The 24935-nt window shown below is 52.5% G+C and overlaps 3 protein-coding genes across 6 annotated transcripts; 1 reads left to right on the forward strand and 2 right to left on the reverse strand.

Moving 5' to 3' along the window:
- Positions 1-1065: 1065 nt before the first annotated feature.
- Positions 1066-4795, forward strand: LOC114860312 (epithelial membrane protein 2-like). 3 transcript variants are annotated; one of them, XM_055510835.1, is made up of 5 exons: positions 1066-1222; positions 2268-2355; positions 3297-3405; positions 3621-3803; positions 3878-4795. In XM_055510835.1, the coding sequence occupies exons 2-5, from the start codon at positions 2278-2280 to the stop codon at positions 4033-4035; spliced, it is 528 nt and encodes a 175-aa protein (XP_055366810.1). In that variant the 5' UTR covers positions 1066-1222; positions 2268-2277; the 3' UTR covers positions 4036-4795. The 3 variants fall into 3 exon arrangements, with proteins under 3 accessions (XP_055366810.1, XP_055366809.1, XP_055366811.1); XM_055510834.1 differs by lacking the exon at positions 1066-1222 and adding an exon at positions 1229-1407; XM_055510836.1 differs by lacking the exon at positions 1066-1222 and adding an exon at positions 1234-1407 and having other exon boundaries at positions 3663-3803.
- Positions 4635-9513, reverse strand: LOC114860259 (germ cell-specific gene 1-like protein). The gene is made up of 6 exons (XM_029158730.3): positions 8842-9513; positions 8384-8766; positions 6099-6146; positions 5863-6027; positions 5683-5794; positions 4635-5505 (listed from the first exon to the last, which is right to left on the reverse strand). The coding sequence occupies exons 2-6, from the start codon at positions 8676-8678 to the stop codon at positions 5070-5072; spliced, it is 1056 nt and encodes a 351-aa protein (XP_029014563.1). The 5' UTR covers positions 8679-8766; positions 8842-9513; the 3' UTR covers positions 4635-5069.
- A 147-nt stretch (positions 9514-9660) lies between these two features.
- On the reverse strand, positions 9661-19643 carry tcf20 (transcription factor 20). 2 transcript variants are annotated; one of them, XM_029158441.3, is made up of 5 exons: positions 11651-19643; positions 11369-11462; positions 11241-11290; positions 11022-11131; positions 9661-10937 (listed from the first exon to the last, which is right to left on the reverse strand). In XM_029158441.3, the coding sequence occupies exons 1-4, from the start codon at positions 18635-18637 to the stop codon at positions 11063-11065; spliced, it is 7200 nt and encodes a 2399-aa protein (XP_029014274.1). In that variant the 5' UTR covers positions 18638-19643; the 3' UTR covers positions 9661-10937; positions 11022-11062. The 2 variants fall into 2 exon arrangements, with proteins under 2 accessions (XP_029014274.1, XP_029014273.1); XM_029158440.3 differs by having other exon boundaries at positions 11227-11290.
- Between the last annotated feature and the right edge of the window lie 5292 nt (positions 19644-24935).

The raw sequence follows: 24935 nt of genomic DNA on the forward strand, positions 1-24935 counted from the left end.
CATCCTCAGTTAGACACAGACACAGTGTGAAATCGGGAACAAACGCTGCTTTGTTTGCGCTTTTAAGTCGGTTCCACCACTTTGTAAGTGACGGATCCTGACGTCTGCCCCCTGCTGGTACGGAGGCTCATTACTTCACCCTTCAGCCGTTCCTTTCACTCACCTTTACCTTTAAACTCTTCACAGGGTTTGTGTTTATCAAATAGAGTCTAGGAATCGTTGTCTGTCCAGCGTTTGAAGCTAAAAGAGTCGGACTGCATCGTACAGCGTGCTGTTACCAGGCTGTTGAGGCCACGCCTCTCTGGGGCGAAGAAGTTACAGAACGCAGCTGAAGCTGACGTAAGACGTCGCCCTTTGCCCCGATTCTCCCAGGACATCGTTTGTCTCTTCAAAAGTCAGTCAGTCCGTGCAGCGACGCAGACGGAACAGATCCAAATCCTTATTCGGGTTGATGATAGTTTATTATAATATCAGTGGATCAACCCGTCGTTAGAACTTCTCACACTAGTTCATGCAGATTTCAGAACACATCGAAATAAAGGAAACACAAAGATAATAATAAAAACAAAGAGCCGTGACGGCGACGAGGCGATAATAATAAAAGATAATAATAAAAACAAAGAGCCGTGACGGCGACGAGGCGAGTCCAGCAGGTCTCAGATCCTGACGCTCCTGCATCAGTATCAGTGTGTAGGTCTCAACCTTCACGCTTTCCCTCCAACTTCCTCACTCAAGTCGGGACTTGCTTCCACCTTTTTCCTCTCACAACCAACAACATTCTTTCATCCTGAACTTGGTTCCTTTGCCACAGACTAACGCAGGGCAGTGTGTGTGTGTGTGTGTGTGTGTGTGTGTGTGTGTGCCAACAATGGCTGCTGTCTGTCGCCATGGCAGCACGTGTGGATCAAAGTCAACAGCGGCCAGTGTTTTGGGAGTTCCCATCTCAAACACGGTGAGTCACTCGCTGCCCTCCCTGAAAAATCACCCTCATCAGCTGAGTGACAAGGACCTGACACAGGCTCCAAGCCCCGCCCCCAGACAGAGGAGGAGGAGGCCATGTGACCAGAGGGGCTCGGCTGCGCTGGGTGTGGACGCAGAACGAGGGCAGGGTAAAAGAGGGCGGACGGGACCAGTAGCTGCTGCAGCGTGTGCGTTTGGCTCCCAGTCTGAAGTGAGCGTCGCTGAGAGCAGCAGGAGCTGGAAGAGAGCGCGTATCCACACGGTGAGTGCCGCGTCCCCCGGTTCCACGCTGGGCTTTGCTAGAACGGCCTGAGTCTGAGGAACAGCTGGAACAGCGTTCCAGATGTGCTGTGGCTGCTTCCAGTGAGAGCTGCCGATCGCTCGTCTGCTGTTCTGAGTCTCTGGTGATCTCTGCGTAATGGAAAATGGGCCGAATCCTGTCATCAGGTGAGATTTGGACCAGAACCTCCAGCGTCCAGCGCGTCGCTCCCACGCAGCGGTTGAGTCGTTGCAGCTCCAGGCACAAATTACCCAGAACAAATATTTGCAAACTTTTGAAGCAGTGGGAAAAAGTAGGTGCACAGATGTGGAGCGAGTGGGTGTGAGTGCGTGAGACGGGCCCAGCCCTGAGCCAGAACCAGCTGGCTCCAGATGTTCACACCCAGGTCGACGCGGGAACACACGCCTGCAGTCTGCCGCCCCGGCTCTGGGGCTCTGGGCCGCGAGACCGGGGGCGGGTCGGAATGGGCCGGGCCGGACGGGCTGGAATGGGCCGGGTCAGGCGGGCTGGAATGGGCCGGGCCGGACGGGTTTGAATGGGCCGGGTCAGGCGGGCTGGAATGGGCCGGGCCGGACGGGTTTGAATGGGCCGGGTCAGGCGGGCTGGAATGGGCCGGGCCGGGTCAGGCCGGGCCGAACCCGCGGGCAGCAGCAGGTATTCAGTACAGTTATTTTAAGGAGTGGCGGGTTTTCACAGAGCAGACAAGCCCCAACTCATCCGCCTCCTGCTGCACTCGGTCTGTGTTCACGCGCTGCTCGACCCTCGACCCTCGACCCTCGACCCTAGAACCTAGAACCTGGTCCTGGTCCTGGTGTGAACAGTGTGATTCTGTGCTCTGGAGCGTCTCACTGAAGCTGTAACTCGCAGTAATTACAAGCTGCGAGGCCACGCCCTGAGTGGGTGCCAGGTCCAGGCCCTGAGAACAGGAGCCCGGCTCTGCCCGTGTGAGAGCGGACCCACCCTCCGGTTCCAGTCATCTGACACAAAGAGAGCTGGAAAGTGGTCTGACGGGTTTCTCCCTCCTCAGAACCGTCACCATGCTGATCCTCCTCGCTGTAATATTCGCCGTTCACATCATCGGCATCGTCCTCCTCCTGGTGGCGACCATCGACAATGTGAGTATCTAGAGTTTGTACAAACATCTGGAGACACACACACACACACACACACACAGACACACACACACACACACACACACACACACACACACACACACACACACACACACACACCTGCACACCCGCGGACCCAGCAGGCCCTCGGCCTCACCCCCCGCCCTCGGCCTCACCCCTCCTCCTCACCCTCCGGGCCTCGGCCTCACCCCTCCTCCTCCTCACCCCCCGCCCTCCTCCTCACTCTTCGGCCCTCGTCCTCACCCTCCGGGCCTCGGCCTCACCCCTCGGCCTCACCCCCCGCCCTCGGCCTCACCCCTCCTCCTCACCCTCCGGGCCTCGGCCTCACCCCCCGCCCTCGGCCTCACCCCTCCTCCTCACCCCCCGGGCCTCGGCCTCACCCCTCGGCCTCACCCCCCGCCCTCGGCCTCACCCCTCCTCCTCACCCTCCGGGCCTCGGCCTCACCCCTCGGCCTCACCCCCCGCCCTCGGCCTCACCCCTCCTCCTCACCCTCCGGGCCTCGGCCTCACCCCCCGCCCTCGGCCTCACCCCTCCTCCTCCCCCCCCGGGCCTCGGCCTCACCCCTCGGCCTCCCCCCCCGCCCTCGGCCTCACCCCTCCTCCTCACCCCCCGGGCCTCGGCCTCACCCCCCCCCCCTCACCCCCCGGCCCTCTCGTCTCAGGGACACATGCTTCACATTTCTGGGCGGCAGATACGACACCACAGTGACGTAACCGGGTTCCGCTCACAGACGGAGCTCGTGCAAACAGATGCTGAATTGTTAGATATCAGGGTGAAACTGTGACACATTCCTCCGCCGCTCGTCATCCCTCCACATACGAGCCGTGCGCTTTGAATTCTCCACATTTTTCTGGGTCTCCTCCTGGGTATTGATGCTGAGAGCGTGTCACATGCAGGATGTGAACTGTGTCCTCGCCCTCAGGCCTGGTGGATGACTCAGAACGTGTCCACCGACGTGTGGTTCCGCTGGGTCCAGCAGGGCGGCGTGTGGAACCACACCGACCTTCCTTCAGGCACCTCCTACCCTCAAGGTGAGCGCCCCCTGCAGACACTCGCCTCCGTTTGCCTCTTAGAGCGAGGTCGCCTTTAGAACAGACGCGGTTTCCTAGCAACTGTGTTGCAGCTTCACTTTTGCATCCTCCTAAAATGTCTCCCTCAAGAACTCAATGTGTGTGTGGTCACACGGAGCAGCCGTGGCGTCGCGCGCTCTAATGATGTGGCTCCCTCCATTTTGCTGCTGTGTTAGTGGGTGTGTGGGCTCAGCCTGTCTCTCTGGCGCCCCCTGCAGAGTACCTCCAGGCGGTGCAGGCCTGCTCCGTCCTCGCCTGCATCTTCTCCATCCTGGGTGTCTTCGTGTTCGTGGCTCAGCTCTTCACCCTTGAAAAAGGACAGCGTTTCACCATCTCCGGCGTCTTCCAGTTCATTGCCTGTGAGTGCTGCTTGTCACAGCAGGTGTCCAGTGTCGCGTGTCCACTGGTTTAAGTCTCCTTTCCTCTTGTTCAGGCCTGTGCATCATGGTCGCAGCCTCCATCTACACAGATCGCTTCCACCTCAACGAGAACGGCTGGTACGGCCACAGCTTCATCCTGGCGTGGATCTCCTTCGGCCTCACCTTCATCTCCTCCATCATCTACTTTGTGCTACGTAAGAAGACTGCGTGAGGACTCTGTCACGTGTCTGGACCCAGGCTTCCGGCTCCAGCCTGACTCGGTGCCCGTATCCAGATTCAGGGTGGAGCCGGCAGCGTGGATCCGGCTGCAGGAAGAGCAGGCAGCTGCTCCCTCAGATACCGGTGCTTCATTGAGCCTGCCCACGGTCGGCAAACTCAATCAACCACAGCTTATCTGAGTTTTCTGGACCCAGACCTGCGACCTGTGGGCTGGATTTCTTCAGGGCATCTAAGAATTAAGCATATTTTTTTGTTTATAAACTTAACATTCATAGGATGCGATGATAAATTAAAATCCAACAATGTGTCTGTTTTTTACCAACGACAGGTTGAAGAGTAAAATCTATGTATGTTTGTGTTGTTCTATGAGTGTTGGATAAAATGGGCGAGTTATGATTTTAGTTTTATTCTGGTTCAACCTTATGTGATGTGAGTGATCCGGCTTCATCATGAACCTTTACACTACGTTACTGTACTGACACGACTGATCTATTTACACGTCAAAGGAATTCGATCCAAATCCAAATCTGAATGAATCACTTCACATTTGTCCTCAATCAACTACTGAGTAATTCTAAATGTATTTTACTGCTCCGGTGTAATCAGATCCATGTTTGTTGTGCTGTGACACTCAGGCGTCTGCTTGACGTGTAAATGTATAGTTTTGCATAAAGCTTCACACGTCTGATGCCTTTTTATTTTTGTTAGAGTTATTTCTCATGAATTATATTAAACTTGATTTACTGACATTATTCTTTGTCTCCTTTGTCTTTGTCTGACGTAAAAAATCACTAGGTTTCATCTGATATTTACTTTTTTATTCCTCAAATGTGGAACTAACACCTCTTGACCGCTTTCCTCCAAAGACCAACGTAGATCAATGGTCTTTGATGAACGGCCTCCGGACACTGAGACATAATCAGCTGGTTCCCTAGAGAACCTTCATGGGATCCTTTTGTCTCCTGGTGACCGCAGTCCATCGCTGTGAGTGACGCAGGCGCATTCCATCACACAGTCAACTGCTTCTCACAGTGGGCTGTAGTCCGGCTCCTGGTGTCCCGACAGGGTGTGGACGGAGACGGACAGAGGGGGAGACGGGAGAGAAAGGCGGTGGAAGGGGGAGGCCGGCGCTGGATGGGAGGGGGGAGGGGGGAAGGAGTCCGAGTGCGACAGAGGGAAGGAGTGGGAGTGCACGAGCCTCGGGGGGGAGGAGGGCAAGTCCCCCGGCGGCGGCGCGAAGTAGGGAGACAGGTGGGAGATCCTAGGGGGAGACGGGGGACAGGCCAGGGCCATGGGGGGCATGGGGGGGCTGTAGTACGGCGCCGGGGGCAGGAGCCAGTTAAAGCTGCAGGGGTTGAGGCCGGAGCCCCGTCTGGGTCCCACCATCAGGAACCTCTTGGTGTAGTCGTTGAGCGTGGAGACGCCGGCCGACATGCAGACGGTGAAGGCGAACCAGGCCACGCTGGGAGACACAGGAGACAAAGGGGGACGGGGTCACCACCACCGGCTGGAGGGGGGGGGCAGCTGACAGCAGACCTGGACAGAAGCTGGACTACGGTAGGACTTTAGTACATTTAGCTGATACGGCAGTGCAGTTGTGTGTGTGTGTGTGTGTGTGTGTGTGTGTGTGTGCACTCACTAGAAGGCCCAGGAGTACCCGTAGCTGTGAGGCTTGAAGTCCTCTGGGCCCATGGAGGCCGTGGTCTGAAACACCTGCATGAACATCATGTGACCCACCATCCCGAGCAGCCCTGCGGAGACAGAGCCCCCTTCAGTGTGTGTGTGTGTGTGTGTGTGTGTGTGTGTGTGTGTTTACTACCTCCGAGGACGGTGAAGACGGCGGCGAACGCGTTGAGCATGTGGCCCCAGCGCTGCGTGGAGGGGAACCAGGCTCCGAGGCACAGCTGCAGCGACAGCAGCAGGCAGCTGATCACCAGCAGCCCCACGTACATGAGCTCCAGCGACAGCGACAACCACATCATGGCTGCAGAAGAAGGACAAGGCTGAGCAAAGACACGAGACGCTGAGGGCAAGAGGGGGACGACGCGCTCTTACCTTTCTCATCTCCTGGAGTCAGCGTGTAAAAACCTCGACACTTCTCTTCTGGAAACCACAAGAGACAGATGCAGTCAGTGAATGAGCTTCAGCAGGAGGTCTGCATCCGCCTGCAGCTGCCCTGAAGCTGCCTGCATCTGCCTGCAGCTGCTCTAAAGCTGCTCTAAAGCTGCCTTCATCCAGCAGCAGCTGCTCTGAAGCCGCCTGCATCCGCCCTACAGCTGCTCTAAAGCTGCTGTAAAGCTGCCTTGATCCAGCTGCAGGCTGCTATGAAGCCGCTTGCAGCTGCCCTGAAGCCTTTCAAGACCTTTCACCTCTTATGCCCCAGAATTAAGCCCAGCTCCAATCTGCCCAGAAATCAAAGCTGCGAACAGTGGGAGGTAATCATTGTCGAACGTGCAGACATGACCTGAAGACCTGACGGGGGATTATCATGGTCACGGATGGTCCACAGGAAAACTCGCTGGCGTCTTTTCATTTTGCTGCTTTTTTCTCGTTCTTCTCCCTTTCAATCTTTTAAACATGTAATTATTTTGTTTTTGCAGCCCAAATGTGTTTTTGTCCAGCTCTGCATTTGAAATGACATTTGAAAATACAACCAGTTTTTGATGTGATTCTGATGTGTTTACAAGGCAGCTGAAATAATCAGAGTGACTCCAAACGGCTGCCGCCAAGAGCTCAGCAGAAAAACGCTCGCCAGCCTCACACGTCTCTGCCTCCTACAAACACTCTGCTTGTGTAGCTTTTATTACAACTTGTGTAATATAACATGATCTGCTCATACTCAAGGCTGCAATAAAGCTTTCCAGGAAATATTAAAATATTCATCAACATCGACTTCACAAACATCTGTGCCCTTTTAAACCTGCAGATGCTGCACGTTTGGCCACTAGGGGGCAGTGCAGGGTAAAGACCCCACACAGTGAAGAGACATATTTTTATATTTAGCATATTTCACATCTGCTTAGGCGCTGTCTTCTGTTGTTTGTTGTCCTGTCTGACTTTGTAGAGCTGCTCTGGCTCCGTGATCCTTCCATTCAAATGCAGCCTAATTGTACTTTATTGATCCCACATTGGGGAAATGAACCCCTGCGTCTTTACGCGTCCCCTGAAGGGAGCAGTGGGAAGCCACAGTGTGGCGCCTGGTATAAGGTGTCTTGCTCAAGGACACACCTGGTGACAGAAGCGGGGCTTGAACCTAAGACCTACTGAGCTATCAGGCTAAAATATGTCCAAGGCCGACAAACTGGGGCTGATGCTGCTTCTGAGACATGAGACACTCCTGAAGACAGACACGTTCATGTTCCTGCCAGAGCAGACAGATGTGAGCGGAGCAGGAGGCCATCTGGAACCCCCGTCTTAAACATGCGTCCTAAGCTCAGGCTTATCTTCATGTGCAGAGGAGCCGAGGCATCGAACACAGGTCCAGCACTGGCTCTGTCTTAAGCTGTGACAGATATAATGTGAAGGACGAGAAGAGATGCGAATCTCTGTTCTTCTAATTGATTTAGTGTAAATTATTAAAAAAAAGGAGTTCAAGAAGCAGGACGGGACGAGCAGAGTAAAGTTCTGTAGTTTTACAGAAGCTCTGACTCTAAAGGGACATTAACAGGCCCTTCAGGCGGTAACGACGTAACGAATGGGAGGTTTAGCATCTGGGACTGTGAACCTCGGTGAGGGAGACACAAACAAACGACCCGGCGCTAATTACAAAACTCAACCGCTCACGTCACTGATCGTCATTTGAGAACTTCATCATGAGTGAACCTCCACCCAGTGAAACGCTGCTGAATCCTATTAACCTTTGTTCCCTCTCTGGCTTTCTAATCCCTAATTGAGTCGCGCTGTTGAAGTCTTAATCTCTGCAGCCGAGCGCACACTGATAATAATCCTCTTCGGGTCGAGCATCAGACACACGCATACAAATTAACACACCTGAGACCTCTATTCCCCGTGGGCACCGTGGATTCTCCTGCTCCTGTGACCCACTTTGGCTGCTTCCCACTACGGCTGGAGGCGCCTCCTCCTGTTTGTACGGACCACCCTTCACCTTGGTTACATCCTCTACACGCACGGATGAAGCTTTCCAAATCCCTCATAATGCAGAATGATACCGAATGTTTAAGGCAAACCGATCACGTGCTCCTTCTTTTTAAATTTCTTTTAATCATTTCCCTCTGTGCTTAATCCCGATCAGGATCACTAATCGCACGTCTGGCTTCCTCTGTCCTGCGATCGGTCCCCAGCGTCTCACCTCCCTGTCTCTGCCCTGGCTCCTTTCTCACCCCATGCATCTGCATAGACGTTCTCCTCGCAGATGACGAACAGGCCAGTGTGGAACTTGGGGAAGACGAAGCGGTCGTCCCCCGTTTCCCAGAAGAACTGGATGTTGGAGGAGTTGGAGACGCCGGGCACGGGGATGCAGTTGCTGTGCTTGGTGGGCGAACACAGCGGCTTGGGCACCTTCTGCCTGCCCACGCACCAGTAGGACGACATGAGGGCCAGGCTGCCCAGGAAGAGAGACACCAGCGTCTGCAGGAAGGAGAGGCGAGGGGAGCGCATGTGCTGCAGGAACGCCATCACGCTGGGAGCGGAGCACGACGGGGCTGGAGCACAGCAGGGGGTCGGCCGTGAGCGCCGAGGAGCCTCAGTCCTCCAACCTGTTCACCTCCAAGGACAAGCACAGCGGCAAACAACTCAAATCTAAGCACAATAAGAAGACGGGGAAAGGAGACGCGCTCACCTCCTCTCTGTGTCCTCAGCCTCCTTGTGGAGTCGCAGCATCCTCCCCCTGCAGCCGCCGCCTCTCATCACACGCAGAGACTGACGGAGGATTCTGGTCGTCACACGACCTCTGCGAGCAGCGTGGCTGTCAGTTCATGATCACACGCACACTCGTGAGCACGCACGCACGCACGCACGCACGCACGCACACACACACACACACACACACAAACAACACACAATCTACTATCGCACATACAGACAAACAAACACAAAGAACACACACACACACACATTCTCTAATCCATCCATACAAATCCACAACAGGCGCTTCTGTTCCATCTGTTTTCATCTCTGATTCCTACACTCATTTTGATCTTTCATTCATCTCTCCTCCCTTATCCGTCCCCTCTTTAACTCCTGTCCACTGGGTAAGAACACGCAGCACCGGCAAACACGACCTTGAAATGACGACTGAATACGACAGACATGCGTGAAAACCTTGTGTTTGTCTTTGGTTCAGTAACAGTGTTACTTAAAGAGACAAGTAGCATTTAGTAGTAAGTATTTGGACACTAATGTGTTAGAACTTTAGATATTCATCTGAAAGGAAAATCATCCCCACTTATTTCTACTGTTTATCTGGGACCAGTTCAGTGTGGGACCATCGGTAATAACTGGTGAAGCGACGCTCTGTTCAGGTTGGGATGTGCTTCTTGTGCAGCGACCTGGTACATGCAGTGAACACAAGCACCTCTGGAGCTGCGCTGAAACAGAAGAGCCTCAGACAGAAGCTGCAGAAAGGCCAGCGGATGAAAGGAAGAAATAGGAGCAGCAGCAGGTTTGAAGCATTTAGGTGTATTCATAATTCATGTACATGTCGACAGCTTCTAATACAGCATGTTTTCATAGTGTCACTGTCTTCTCAGCTGGATTTTTTTTACAAGAATAACAATAAAAAATGGTAAAGACAACACCATGTACGACTCACTGGTAAATTTATGGCAATGCTTCTTTTGAATGGACTTTGCTTCTCAATCAAATCACTGTCACTTCAGAGTAAAACCATCCAAAGTACTTGGTCGGGCCGTGGACTCGCCGCCGGCCAGTCGCAGCCGCTCCAACGGTTTCTCCAAAAAACAACCTCCACCGCTGTCCACGGAGGCGACAGCTGTCAGTCAAAGGTAGCCTCCGCCGCAGAACGTACCGACGCACGTTCTGCGGCGATGCCAAGTGTTCTGTTCTGTAGTCTATAGTGTTATCTCTTCTTTAGGCTCCGTCCTTCTCTTTGCACATTACCAACATTTGTACTTGAAAAATAAGACTGTGTCCATCTGATTTTTCATGTATACTATCTGTACCGTAAAAACCCCCAGGGATGAAAAATAAGAACACTTTTCAAAACGGACCAGAATGGAATCAAAGACCCGGACCCGGGCATGGTTCAGCTTTGCACTCACACTAACTTCGCACTCACACAACGAACGTGACGTTTAAAAGGCAACAGATGTCCGTTCTCCAAGGCAATAATGTCTTTGTGGCAAACTCGACCCTGACATTCCAGACAACATCGCTCTGGCTCCTCCCTCCAGGAATGAAACAACAAAAAGTCCAAGTCATGTGTTAACTGAATATAAAGTGAGATACATCCGTTTTTTTCTAACGAGTAAATACTGCTGAGGATACAAAAGGATAACGATGACTAAAACTATAATGGCGGATAAAATAAAATACTACATGAGAGAATACTAAAGGTTCCTTCGCTTCTCTGGGTTTGACCCCAATTCGCTCTCAGAATGAAACAAAAAGATGAACCGATAATACAAGAGTTTAATACTTGGAAGGTGTCTGAGGGAGAAGATGAGCCCAGAGAGGATGTTTGTTCCTTTAGTCCTTCACAGAAAAGTTCCTCCGTCTCATTCTCTGTTTTTTTGTATTTTTCTTGTTCCTTATGTTGCAAGTCCTTGTTTTTTCTTTTTTTGTGTTTAAGTAAAGAGCATTGAAAAGGTTTCTCTTCTGTGTGGTCCTAAACGTAAATACAGCTGATTCCTGTAGAGACACAGTTCTTTCCCTGTTCTTCTCACACTGCTTCAGGGTTCCTCCGTCCAAACTAACCTGGAAGAAGAAACACAAGCAGACTTTCAATCAACCAGCAGGTGACAGTGCTGCACAACCAAAGCCAACGCTGCCTGAACGTACAGCTCCCAGACTCCAGCATCTCTTCTGCGTCGCCGTTGGTCTCAGCCTCTCTCCGACTGCTCCACAGTCCACTCGTACACGGACTTGGCTGGACGGATGCTCTGGGTAAACTGAGCGAAGAAAGGAAAACCGCTGGGGTTAAATGTAGACAGGATGGGGAATAAACAGATTTAGCTAAATGGCAAAGAACAAAGGTAAAACCAACCTCTCCTTCTTTACCTTGTGCTTCGGACACCTCAGGGAAAAGTTATCTTCATTCAGAGAGCAATCTGGAGGTGAGACAGAGAACATCCACGTTCACAGACTGTGCCTTCTACCATGTGCCTGTGGTGACGGCATCCACTCACCTGCTTCCATAGCACACAGGTAGTGGTAGCGCAGCGTGCAGCCTTTACTGTAGCAGCCCAGCGTGGAGCCGACCATCTCACAGAACGAGCAGCACTGAGCCGAGACACAGTCCACAATGAGAAATCAATGCATCTTAAAACGGAACTAGGCGGCAAAGAAGAGCTAAGGGGCAACAAAGTGATGAAAAGCTATAACACTATTAATAATGTTTACAGTTAAGACACCTGGAGTGACTGTGACTAGAAACAGAACCGGAACAATCAGGCCGGACTGACACTCACAGTTTCTCTGGCGCCATCTAGTGCCTCCTGCAGGCCATACAGCCGCCCGTTGACGATGTACACTCCACTGGTCCACACGATGCAGCCTTCATGGACCCACAGCTCCTCGGGGTCCATGGGCATCTGTGGCAGCTGGGCGAGTTGGGCCAAGGGTCCCAGGGAGTCCAGGGCGGGCGGAGGGGGCTGGAAAGGCAGGGATGCCTTGCTGTTGGATGGTACCATTCTGGGGGAATCCTCGCTGGATTTATGCCTCCTCTTGAAGCGGGGATGCGAGGTGAGCTTCCTGTGCTGAGGCCGCTGCTGCACTTCCTCTGCCGCCTGCTGACACTTCTTTTGCACCGCTTGTTGATCAACTTCAATGTCCGGCTCCCTCTTAAGCTCAGGGATGGGTCGCATTTCAAAGTTCATGTCCCAGGCAGGTGATGCAGTGTTACTGGTGGAGGAGAAGGAGGCAGTGCTACTGAGAATGCCGGAGGTATGCATCATCAGTTCCTCCTGACCGCCTGGGGAGGCCGTTCTGACGCCCTCGGGCCGAGGCGCTGGGGTGGACTCCAGCCTGATGCCATAGTCGCTCTCAGCTGTGGCTTTGGAGAAGTGAGCATCGTGTGTTTGCGAGTCTTGGACAATGTTTGCGTCTGAATTTGGTCCCGCTTTGCTTGCGCCTGTAGCTGCCTGACATTGTCTGACCTGCGGCTGGTTCTTGGGGAGCTTTGCAGCATAGTCAGCTGGGTAGTACGGCCCGTAGAGATCTCCAAGGTGTTTGTAATTGGCCCACTTCTGACACAGGCAGCAAAGCAGGCGGCCAGAGTGCTTGGTCTCCGTGATCACAGGGCCTGAAACAACATATCCAGATGAAGGAAGTGCTTTTCCTGACTGAAGTGTCGTTTCCACCTCGTCCGTTTCTCTTTTCTCTGACTCCCTGTCTTTCCGAGATAACTGGGAGGAAAGAGCTGAGGTCAGAAGAGAGTCGGTCCCACTGCCGCCTGCCTTCCCTCCCACTGCGGCCCGCTCGCCCTTCATCTTTTCCTCCTCAGCGTTTACGATGGTGCACACTGCTCCAATCTCTGGGACTTTCTTCTCCACATGTATGTGTGGTACAAACAGGCCCTTTCGGTTTGGATCCACGCACACGCGGCTGGTGCCGAGCCCCCCCCCCACCGCTGAAGACGCGTCCAGCTCTTCTTTGCTGACGGCTGGTGTTGTTGGCGCCGCCCTCCTCCTCCTCCTCTGTTGTCCACCTGCTTCCAACTCCTCGTCGTCTTTCACGCCCCTGCGCCTTCGTCTCACGGGTTTGACCTCGATCTCTGGCTGGGTGTCCTCACTCTCTACGTCCACCTTCACCACCTGGGTCAGAAGGGGCGGGGCCAGCGGGGGGGTGATCGTGCCCTCCAACGGAGGAGGCGCTGCGGGGGCCGGCGTGCTGCTGGCAGTCTGCACCAACGGTGGAGTTGTGGCGGCAGCAATAGTTGGAGTGGGAGGGGCTGGAGGAGCAGACGGAGCTGTGTTCTGTGTTTGGGTTTGAGACTGGGCCAACGGCTGGGCTTGGTTCTGAACTCGTTTCTGTTTGTTGACGCTCCCTACGGGCCTGCCCTTCTTCTTGCCAGATGGGAAATAGCCTTTGGGCACGACATTCTCGAGCGGCTTAGAATCTTGTGGTGACAGACTGGACCTACCGGAGGCCAGCTGATGTTGTCTGTTCAGCATGTGTCCTTGAGTCTGACTATGGTGGGGAGGGGTGGCTCCGTAGTAGTCGCTGCCAGGATAATCATCAAACCCCATGCCAGATTCTTGAAGTTTCTGTCGCAGAAGGTTAGCAGCCGATTGCTCTCCTCGTCTCGTCTCTAGCTGCTGGTAAGTGTTGGTGAAGTGCTGGATGTCGGACAGGGCAGACGAGGATGGAGGCGGGGAGCCCTGTACCGGGCGAGGAAGAGGAGGAGGAGGGGGTAAAGGTCCGAGCAAAGCAAAATCCTCCTTGTCACCAGACACTGATGCCACAGCGGCGCCTAAGCCGAAGTCAAAGTCCTGTTGCTTCAGAGCTTGGGAGGCCTGATGGGGATCACAGGGGTAGGCGGAGGGAGGCAACGGCCCCGTCTCATCAACTCCTCTGAAGGGAATCATGTCATTCAATGAGTGACCTTCATCCATGTAACTATCATCTCCTCCTGCAACCCTGGGGAAATGTGCTAAGTCCTGGTCCTGTGAATCATTAAACGGTGTTATTTCAGCGTGAGAGAAGCCGGGGTAATGATTTAACTCATCATCAACGTGGCCTGCTGGCTTTTTAATATTTGGTGTGATTTTCTGCACTATTGCCTCCAGTTTCAAACCTCGGCCTTTCCTGGAAGGCAAAAGCTTGGAATTAGCAGTTGATGGAGATATAGGTTGTGAATAGGAGTTGTTCTCTCCCGGCAGCGGGGAACAAAGCCTGGGACACGGGATATCTGAACTGGATGAGTCATCTTCATTGTGGTGGCTAGACTCAGACAGAGCTGCAGGGGAGTGATGTGAATTTGTGGCAATCCTCTGCTGAGACACATCCTGGAGTTGCCTTTTTGCAGGAATAGGAGAGATAAAAGAACGAACTCTCCTTCTCAACATTAGTGGATTGGTGTCTCCAGAACCTCCAGCTTTGTTGTGACGCTGCATCGGTGGTGGAGTGAAGTTAATGTCAGGGGGAGGCTTGGAGGAACTGGGCGGAGGAGGCGGGCAGGGACGCTTGGCTTCCTCCGGGTTAGAAGAACTTTGGCCATGAGTCATTGGAGGTGGTGCAGGAGGGGGGAGTGTGGGAGCTGCCTGTGCTCTGTAGTACGAGTCTCCCTCCATCATTCTAGGACCTTCCCTTCCAGAGTGTGCCGACTCCCACATTTTCATTTCAAAATAAGAGCTTTGATGATGGAGTGATGGTTTCGATGGATGCTGCTCACCTGGCAGGTCCGTCTGGGCGATGATCCTCTGTCTTTGCTCTGATTGGCTGATCTTATGTCTCCCTGGAGAGGAACCAGGCTGCATCATCATCTCCTTAGACGGTCTGTTCATGGCTTTGACCCAGTCACCAATGTCATGGGGGTGATGGGGGGGCGCGCGCGGGTGAGGATACATCTGAAGTTTATTTGTGGTGGGGCCCTGGGGGGATAAGTTGTGGTATGGATGGTGGGTGGGGAAGTGGGGGTTGCTGCGCGGCATCATAGTGCCTTCTCTCGAATCTCCATATCTATATCCTGGAAAACCGCTGCCACTGCCAGTTGTTAAATCAACACCATGAAGATAGGACGGATGCCTTGAGGGTGAAGATAACGGATTAGTGCTCATAGGATGAGTCGGCAGGGGGGGAATGTCGACACTACCTCGCCGGTAGGGGTCAGCGTTTATTACGACAGAGGAATGAACTGACTTGGAATGATAGTCCACATCAGCCTCCTTAGCTCCACCACTGACACGATGATCTGTTCGTATGTTTGAGTCTAGACCAGTGTCTTTGGATGCTGTTTCTATTTTGGCCACTTGTTTCTCACCCGTATCTTTTCTACTCAGATCAGCAGCTGCTGAAGAGGCGAATGGCTGTTGAATCACAGAGGCTCCGCTCTGGCTCTTCTCCCGCTCCCTGTCGCCTTCCCTGTCCCTCTCTGGTGTGCTGCGCCGCTTTGGCGACACATCACAGATGACAGAGCGCCGCTCTGATGGAGCTAATACGGAGCCTGATGATTTCTGAGACTCGGTTTGACCAACGCTCCCTGTTAGCGGCTCGGGCTCCTGCAGAAGCAGCTCCTGCACAGCAGAGGACGGAGCAGACGCGTTGGATAAGGCTTTCCTCTGGGGCAGAGAGTAGTCAGCTAAATTGATATGTTTGGGTGGGGGCTGCTGAGACTCTGAGGACTGTGGTACATGACTCTGAGACACAGCTACTTCACTTTTTTCTGAATTTAGCAAACTCTTGGTGTGGGACAGGTCTGATTTCACAGACAAATGGGGGTCAGTGGGGAAGTCTGCCTCATTTCCATGCCTCTGGTTTGGATGTGGCAGCTTTCCAGAGCTGCCCATATGGGTGGAATGAGCTGCAGCGTCAGGAACTCCACTTTGAACCCTCATACTTTCAGACATGCCATATGAGTGTCTGGTTTGGAACTGCTGTTGAACTTGAAGGTGGGCAGGAAACGCTTGTTCTTGTCTTCCGTAACGTCTGTCGACGTTGTAACCTTGAAGGACTTCTTGCAGAAGGCTCGGATATTGCTGCACTTGTGAATTCTCCTCATGCCCTTTGGCTCCTGCACCTTGTCCCCGCTTCACTAAAGCCTCAGCTACAGCACCAGCATCTTTTGGATGCACAGGGCCAGAACTGGTTTGTGACTGCTGGTAGTATCTGGAATTTGACTCCATTGGTCCAGCTGGGCCCGTTCGGCCTCTGCTCTTTACTGACAGATCGGAGCCAGAGGCTGAGTCTGAGTAGCCATATTTAAGTGGTGCAGTTTGGGGATTTTGAGGCCGTCCAAAGTGTGATTTCTGGTGATGGGAGGAATGCAGAGTCAGATCAACCCCCTCATCCCCGTTGTGACTGCTGGGCTCTCTCAGGTTATGTGACTGCTTGCTTTTATGCTTTCCCTCAGACCGTGCTGTAACAATCACCCCGACACTGCTGGTGCTTTGCTGTTCCTCAGATATGTGCTTTTCTTCCCTCTCATTTCTGTGTAATGTGGAGGCAGTTTGTGATCGGTTTTCTTTGTCCTGCCCGTTCTGCGTATTGACTTCTCCATCTTGTTGCGTTTGATTACTGCCCTTCTCTCTGTTCTCAACTGAGCCTTCACTTTCACCTATAATAACTTCATTTTTAATTTCTGTCATCCTCCTGTGGCCTCCTCTGGGGTCAATATAGGTTAAACTAGGATCTGAGACACAGTTTGGCTGTGGAGCAGGAACACTGGAGGAGGCAGATAAAGGGGATGAGGAGACTGGAGGTGTTGAAAGGGAGGCTGGTCCAACCTCTGATGACTGACATCCAAACGGTGGAGATAATGCTGAATACGGAATGTGAGCTTCATTAGCTTTAGTTTCTGAACTAACAGATTTAATGTTCACTTCTTGTGCGGTCGTTAGCCGAGTTTGACTCTGGGTTGGATGTTGATAACTAGTTTGTTCGGATCCACTGCTTGCACCACTTATCTTTCTTATTCTCCCAGGTTCTCCTCTAGAAAACTGCTCCTCTCTCTCCACCTTGGTCCCAGATGAGCCTCCAACCGACGTCAATGAGGACTCGTCTTCAGCACCCTCACCAATCCCCACTGCACTTCCATCTTTGACAGTGCTAGTACTCGATGCAGCACTTGCATTTCGACTTCGTGGTGTTGATGGTAGCGCGCCATGTGTTGCCTGTGGCATCTGCCCACCATCTTTTTTCTTGTGTGAAAGCACAGTGTCAGTGAGGAGCATGTGCTGCACTGTGTTGGGTATATTGGCTACTTGTGAGCTCAAGGCATTAAGACTATTCAAGCCAGAATCGTGCAGTTTATCAAGAGCAGAAGACGAATAAATGGAGGAACCTTCATCTCGAGAACTTAAAGTCATTTTGTTGCGGCCTGTTGGAGGAAGACTTCCTCCTCCCACCGCGCTCATGCTGTGACCTTTATGGCTTCCACTGCTACCACAGCTACTAATGCTGCTGTTTGAGTTAGGGGTGGGGCTAAGCTGAGGCATGGTCTGCAGTAACCTGCCGTGGCCATGATTGCTACGGGGGTTGGATGTAGAAGGATGGGAAGGACCGTGACCTGAGGGGTTTCCATGTGCCTCTGAGACACCCATTAAAGGGGACGGAGAGGAGCTACAGCTGGGGGAATGCACTGCGGAGGCAGCTGGAGAGGGGTTGGATATTGGGCTGAAGTTTTGGTTTACTTGGGGCTGTTGCGCATTCAGGTGCATGGGGGATTTGGCTATTTCTTGAGACGCTGCTGCTTGAGGTATGCTCGGATTGGAGGCCTGATGAGGTTTAGCATAAACAGACGGGCCCTGGTGCAGCTTGAGAGAATTGTCATAACCTACACCTAAGTTGTGCTGTGAGTTGCGGTGCTGTAGTGTAGCCTGTTTGTGAAGTGAATGCGTCTGTGGGGAATATCCTGGATAATTTGATGCATGGTAACTCTGTTGAACATTCTCCATTGGCCCCACATTGTTAGCAGCAACTGAACTGGAGACTGAGTTTGAACTGGAGTTGACACTGTTGACTTTGGGATCAAACCCAGTGCCAGCAGCCCCGTCGAGATATCTCTGCGGTGGGGGGCTGTACATTCCTGATGACCCCGTGGATGCTCCACCTTGCGGGGAATAGTGCGGATACTGAGGGGTCATCCTGTGCCCAGAGTGAGGATAGCTCCTATGCTGCTGTCCATGGTGGACAGTCGGAAAGGTTTGCCCATGCTGCCGATGCTGCATCTGAGAACCTGGCACTGACTGCATTGCAGGGTTCTGACTCATATTGTACTGATGAGAAGGAGAAAAAGCTCCAGCACCAGCACCTGAACCACTACTGGAGCCATAGTCTACTGGATATGGTGACATCAGGCCAGATGTTGGTGCAGAGCTAGAGACGGCATGGTGGAACTGGTGAGGTATATGTCCATCAATGTTCGGATAGCCAAAACCAGCCCCGTACCCCACCCCCCCCCTTCTGTGCCTGTCCTTCCCCCCCATTGAAAAATAATAATCCATGGCATCCTTCCTGTAAGGGTTGCTGCTGTTCCCACTGTGAATGCTACCCTGCGCTGCTGGTGGCTCCACAGGTCCTCTGCTTCTGGCACTGTAAGCCAGCATGTGGCTGGCTTGACCAGGGTGGTGATGGCCTCTGTGCAGGCTCTGCTGCTGCATCCCTGCATAATCATCTGTCATCCTTGGGGAGATCTGGGCGTCTGCTGGCTGAGGGGGGTACGGAGGTGCTCCTCCTCCTCTCCCACTGAACCCAGGGGGAAGAGATGTGGGGGCTGGACTGTTGGAAAAATTCTGCATTGTTTTGTCCAAGGTTGTATTAAAAGTGAAAATATCTGTCAGTGTCTGTCAGGGAATGCTTCTCATCAAAAACTCGAAGGCTTTTGGCAGTAACCATAAATGACAAAGATAGAGACTCTACGGCCTGAGAATGAAACAAGAAAACGCTTTGGAAATCCACCAAAAAGCTGGAGCAGAGAAATATATGTTGCAGATGTAGCAGTGGAGACGTTAAACAATGCGTTTTATCAATATATGAAAAGGCCAAATGGTAAAAATACTCAATGTGACACTTTTCCACTGAAAAAGGTTCACTTAAAAGCTTGGTGTTGAAAAATTGAGTAAGAAACAAAAGATTTGCAGCGAAGCAAATTTCTACTGAAGAAAAATAGCACATATAAAGTTTGCAGTCATTCCCAGGAAGCCGAAGCAGTTTGGCACTGAAATCACAGGCGACGGAGACACCACCTCAAGCGTCTTTACGTTACGCACTCAAGCAAGCAGAGCTATTCTAGGATTAGACTGAGTTAAGGACCAAAGGAGAACAGTTCCCAGCGTAACCATCGAGACTGCTCCGTCCCAGTAATCCTTCAGCTCGTCCACGTGTGTGAGTTTGCCAAGACCGGACTCACACCTGTGTGAGACCAAAACCGCAGCAACAGAATCAGGAGGTCCGGACACAAACCCTCACTGAACGCTCCCCGGGGAAAACAATCCATTAAAGGTCTTATCGGCTCTTGGATGCAGAGTGCAACGCTTCCAGAGACGTGGGTTTTCTTGGTCATTCCTTTTCAATCTGTTTTATGTTTTAGCGTTTTGCTACCGCATGCATTCATTTGGACAGTGGGAGTCTTTGGTCCCTATTTAGCAAGTGTTCTTTGTTGACTTTGTGTTCACACTCTCATTGTGCTCCTGTATCTCCAGCGCGAAGCCGTCTTACCTTTGTTTCTCTGTGTCAACCATCATTTGAATTCTACCTACTTCCATGGCAACAATTTTCAAAAAGGAGGGTAATCCATTTATTCCATTTCAGGCAGAGTCAATGTGAGCTCCGTTTCTCTGCTTCTCCTCTGTGTTTCCATGCAGACGAGTCCAGCAGGAGCCGCTGACCGGACGCCTCCTTCAAGTCTGCAAACAGAAAACGTGAACAGGTGAATGACAACACAGTCTTTACACAAGCAGCCACACAATAAGACTGGACTGAATCAAATCCAAGTGTAAACAACATGATTTACTCAGAACGACACAGTCATGACTTCCGTGCTTCATGTTTCCACATCAGAGCTCTTATCTTAACATGCACTGTGACCACAGCTCATATTCATACAACCTTCTGACTGATGAGGAGAAACGTAATTAAGCAGTGAGGCGACACACACAAGGTTAGAGAAGCTGCTTCACATGTAAACAAACGGCAGCAGGCGACCTCCCACCTCCCACAACGGAGGTTCGGGTGTTTAAGTTGTTTTAACGCCCTCCAATTAAGGTGCTGATAATTAAAGGGACGGCTGCGGCTTCACGGGGTCAGGGCTCCTAATGGGATTGTGTGACTCCATTGTCTGCTTCTCACACGCTGTAAAGGCCCTACAACAACTTAGTTGGGCTGAACCGAGCCTCAGTCGCAGCCGCCGTCACGCGGTCGTGCGTCGCCTCGTCATTAGTGAGCCGCGTTTTAATCGCATTCATGGGGACACGGAGCCCGATTCATTCCCCAGGTGTCAAACCCAGTGTGCGTGGGTGACGCCGTTCAGAACCAAGCTGGACCCGCATTCGTGTGCTGGCCCATCGCTTGATTACTAATTAATGCCAGCAGCCCGCTGCTCGCCGCAGCCTGTCAGCGGCTCGGTCCGGCGCACGGCTGCACACGCACGGCTGTTTACAGCGACACGAGCCGGCGTCCGTCCCCAGCGCCCGCAGCCACGTTAGCCAACGCTGGCGCTAGCTTCTGGCTGCTTAGCCTAGCAACAACACGCCTGCTAATTAAAACATGCAAGCTAGCTGCGAATGTTTGCAGCTAGCACAGCTACAACCGCCAGTTAGCATCCTAGCTGCGCGGCTACATGGCGTTTAGTGCATTGTAGTGAGCGCGCAGAGGCTAAAGGCTGCCAGGCTACAGCCGAGCGGTGATTAGGGGCAGATGTCCCCCTCGGAGCCTCGCTAGCTGCCGCAAATAAGCGGCGGGCGGCTAGCTGTGCGTCATTTTCCTTCAGTAAACAGCAGGAGAGGCGACACGCACGCACGCGCGCGCGCGCGCACACACACACACACACACACGCTAGCTAGGGCAGCCGGAGCGCTTACCTGAAAACGCAGCAGGCCCCTCGCTCACTCAAAGGCTGTTTTGTGACGGCAGGAAACCCCCCGCTCGAGTCGAGCGCTCCGCCGCCTTCCCTTCACCTCTCTGGGGTCCGGACAACCCCGACCAGCGGCGGCGAAGTCGGGGGCCCCGTCACGACGCTCAGACCGCGGGGCCTTTCTTCCGATCTGCCCTTCTTTCTTTTGTCCTCACCTCAGAAAAAGGAGGAGGAGAGGGCGATGCGAGCGGAGCGCAGCCCGGTGCCTGTGGGTCCCGTGGCGCCGAGGTCCGAACCCCCCCGCCCCTCTTTCACACGCCGCCGAGGTGATCCCACCTTCCTCCAACTCGAACCAAACACATCGTCGTGTCCGGGCGTCAGTTCCCGTCTGTCCTCCGCATTTGCATTCCTTCATCAGCAGCTCGACCTGCTCGTTTTCCTCTTAGACTACTGGCTTTTTCCTTGCAACAGAAAGACCGCCTTGAACATGCATACACACTCATATTCCTGCACCCCCTCCCTCATCTCTCCATCATCCCTCCATCTCCCCTCCCTCTCTGAGGATTTTGCTTTTTCATTGATTTCTTTAAACCTATTCACGCTATAAAACCTCAGATTGTACCAATAATGCAGAAGCAGAGTTGTTGCATGTTTAGCACAGCTCCTTTGTTCTTATTTCATCCCAAGTGAAAATGAATCATTGTGGCTTAATGCAGGCACCAGGGCACAAAGGCAGCGGAGAGGAGACGGGAGCCGATGGAACACAAGCTCGTGTCGCAAATGAACAAGTCCAAAACAGATGGAACTGTGAGCAAATACACACGCGTGCATCCGAGGGTGCTGTGTCTGCCGTCAAACACAGCCTCTGCACACGCTCCCCACAAAGAGGAGACACTTCAGCGGCTGTAAAATGTTCCAGCCAGTGGTTAATGCTGGAAACACAACAGCATCATGAGCGAAACGACAGCGGAGGCGCTCCTACTGATCCTCCCCCTTTAATTGATTGTGTTGTTATGTGCTGTCACCCGGCTCCAGTGAGTGCAGTGCGGAGCCATCGTGGTGATGTGCCCTATGCCCCATCCTGGGCACTGCAGTGAGTCTTACGTGCACACGCTGAGCCCAGTGTCCGTCCAAAGACCCACACGGCACAATCGCATCACAACAAGTGGAACGCACGACGCTCACACACCCGTACGCTCTCACTTAACCTGTCAATCAAGAGTAAAATCTCCCAGCCTCTAAACAACAGTTCAATACATTTCATTCCCTTGCAGATACACGTCTATTTCTATCATAGTTGCCATAGCAACTGCATCACAGAGCTCTAACTGTGGATAATTTTGCAGGCTGTGTGTCTACGTTTGCTTTTTTACATGTGCCATTTCATGCAGACGCTCTTGTTTGTCGGTGCTAATCTTAAGCCACGAATCAATTTGCATGTAGTTGCGTGTTTGTGTAGTCCTAAGTAGCCACAGAGCCGGAGCTGAGAGGCGAGATAAGGGCGTCGATGCTCTGGGCCGGCGAGTCAGGCCCATCCAATCAACAGGAACACCTGCTGGGACACACACTGACTCTCTCCATCACGGACAAGGTCACAAAATGTTCCACGGACGATGGCTGTCGAGAAGACAGACAGCGTATGAGACTCGCTTTAATCATTTTGATGTTTTGTTGTTGATATGTAATCTGTAATGAAGAATTTAAAGAAGATCTGAACCTTTATTCAAAATCAACCATTTGATCCACACAACTGTGGCGGTTTCAGTAGCAGACAAACACAAAGCCTCTTCTGTGGTTTTATTCTGTGCTCAGACGCGTTGAAAGGAGCCCATCATGTTTTTACTGTCCTGCATTCACTCGTGATGCCTTTCAGTTTGAAATTATGCTAAATTATAAAGTGTTAATTTTCATTCCATGTTATTTTCTGTGCAGAACGTCCCAAGGCTGCGGCGCAGAGAGCAGCTAATGGCTGGTGCTGTCACGACTTGTGTCTTCCTCTCCACCATCTGCTTAAGAGTCAACGTCTTACAGCTTCTCAACCAAGTGCAAAACCTAAACAATGCGTCGCCTGCTTCATGCAAACGACCTTCACATTTGGAGTCAATCGCTGTGAACACGACACAAAAGCTGTTGCATAAGAAAGCACAGTCCACATTTCCATTTTCTAAAACCATCTGCTTCAACGGGAACCAGAGAAATTATCTGCACTCAGTCTCTGGTGAAAGCGAAGTGAAGTGCGTCGCCCTTGACACACAAAACCTGAACGAGGGCATTTTGCATAAGTTTTGCAAATATTTAGATTGAATTAATTTCACTGGGCTGAATCGGCCTTTGTGGTTCTGTGAAAAAGCTCTCAGACAATCAAATCTCAGCTGGAACGTCTGTGAGCTGAGCGCCGAGCAGCAGAGGGAGGCACCGGCCTCGCTCTGGACGCGTCCTAGTGCATCTGCCCAGTGCCGAGTCGTCTGAGAGCTTTTCCGAGGCTGAGCTGCAGCGCTGACAGGACCACGATACTTGAACACTGACACCCTCTTCAACATTTTCATTTTGATGTGTTCATTTCTGAGCTAAGATCATGCGACAGAGGAAGGACGGTCTCCTTGTGCCTCGACGGACGGGGGGAGATGGAGAGAAGAACGAGCAACGACCGGCCACTTCCTGGCAGAACCTCACAACGCGCCTCTTTAACACCTGAGTATTTAAACTGTCTGAAACATGATTAAAAGGCCACGGGTGTGGAAGCGACCAGGATCAGATTAAACCTGGGCACAACATGCACTGTTTCCAGCCAACCCAGCTCTGACCAACCTGCCCAGAAGCAGCAGATTTGCAGTTTTGTGGACGACCACACGGCGTCAGAGTCACACAGCAAACTGAACCCACATCTCTGATTCAACGCTCGGCTGGAAAAGCAGCCTCGCATTATTTATCTGGGGTCCGACTCCACAGTCCCTTTGAATTATGCTGTGGTTCCAGGCTTTGATCCCTCTTCACCGCTCCTACAATAGCACAATTAGTGTCCCACAGACCTACTGTTGATGCGGAGGAATGAGACCTTGAACTGAAGCCCGGCTAAAATACAAGGCTACTGACACTGGTGATGCAGAGGGACACAGCCATCTTTACACCAGTCTTCACATACGGTAGCTGTAGCTCAGTGCAGCCTTTACTGAGGAGCTCAGAGGCCAGTTGTGACCAGCAGGGGGCGCTCTGCCCTCACGTCCCTCACTCTCTCTCACTGAGGCCGGCTGCCACACTCTTCCCGTCTCCTAGCAACCTCAGATCCCTGCCTCCAATCACTACGGATACCGGGAGGGATACAGGGAGGGTGGGAGAGTGTGTGAGAGACGGAGGAGGGAGGCGAGGAGGAGGAGGGGAAGCTGACGGGGCTTCAGCATCAGCATCCCAAGCACAAAACTGGAAGCGTGCGAGGCTTGAGTGCCAGGTAACAAGTTGATGTAAGGCTTTCAGACGTACAACGTGTCTGGAGGGGAGGATCTGCGTGGGAGAGGTGAATCACAGGAGCAAGATTCAATTAGGCAACATTAAAGGACGGGAGGTGGAGGAGAGTGATTACCCAACACCACCTTTGTTACCCCCCACCCTACTCTCATCCTCCTCTTGTCCTGCAGCCTATTAGGTCTGATGGTGCCATCATCACCATCATCATCATCATTATCATCATCCCAGTTCTGCCCCGTGTGCACTCTTCCCCAGGTTCACACTCTCCAGTGTGTGTAAGCGTTTACTCCTGAACGTCCTCCTCATGCATAAAGAAGCAGATCACACACACCCACACACCAGCCCTCACACACCTCGTGTGTGATGTGACTCTGACCTTAGACTCTGGAGCTCATCTCCCCTGTGGCGCCTGTCATGCAGCGAGCGACGCAGCACACAGATACACACACGCATGACAGGGTTGAGTCAGGAAGACGGAGGCATGTTCATCTGCAAACACACGCACCACGACGGTCACACGATGTCAGTAAACACACAACAGTCATACATGCTGGACAAAGTAA

Source organism: Betta splendens, chromosome 8 (assembly GCF_900634795.4).
Source record: "Betta splendens chromosome 8, fBetSpl5.4, whole genome shotgun sequence".
NCBI lineage: Eukaryota > Metazoa > Chordata > Actinopteri > Anabantiformes > Osphronemidae > Betta > Betta splendens.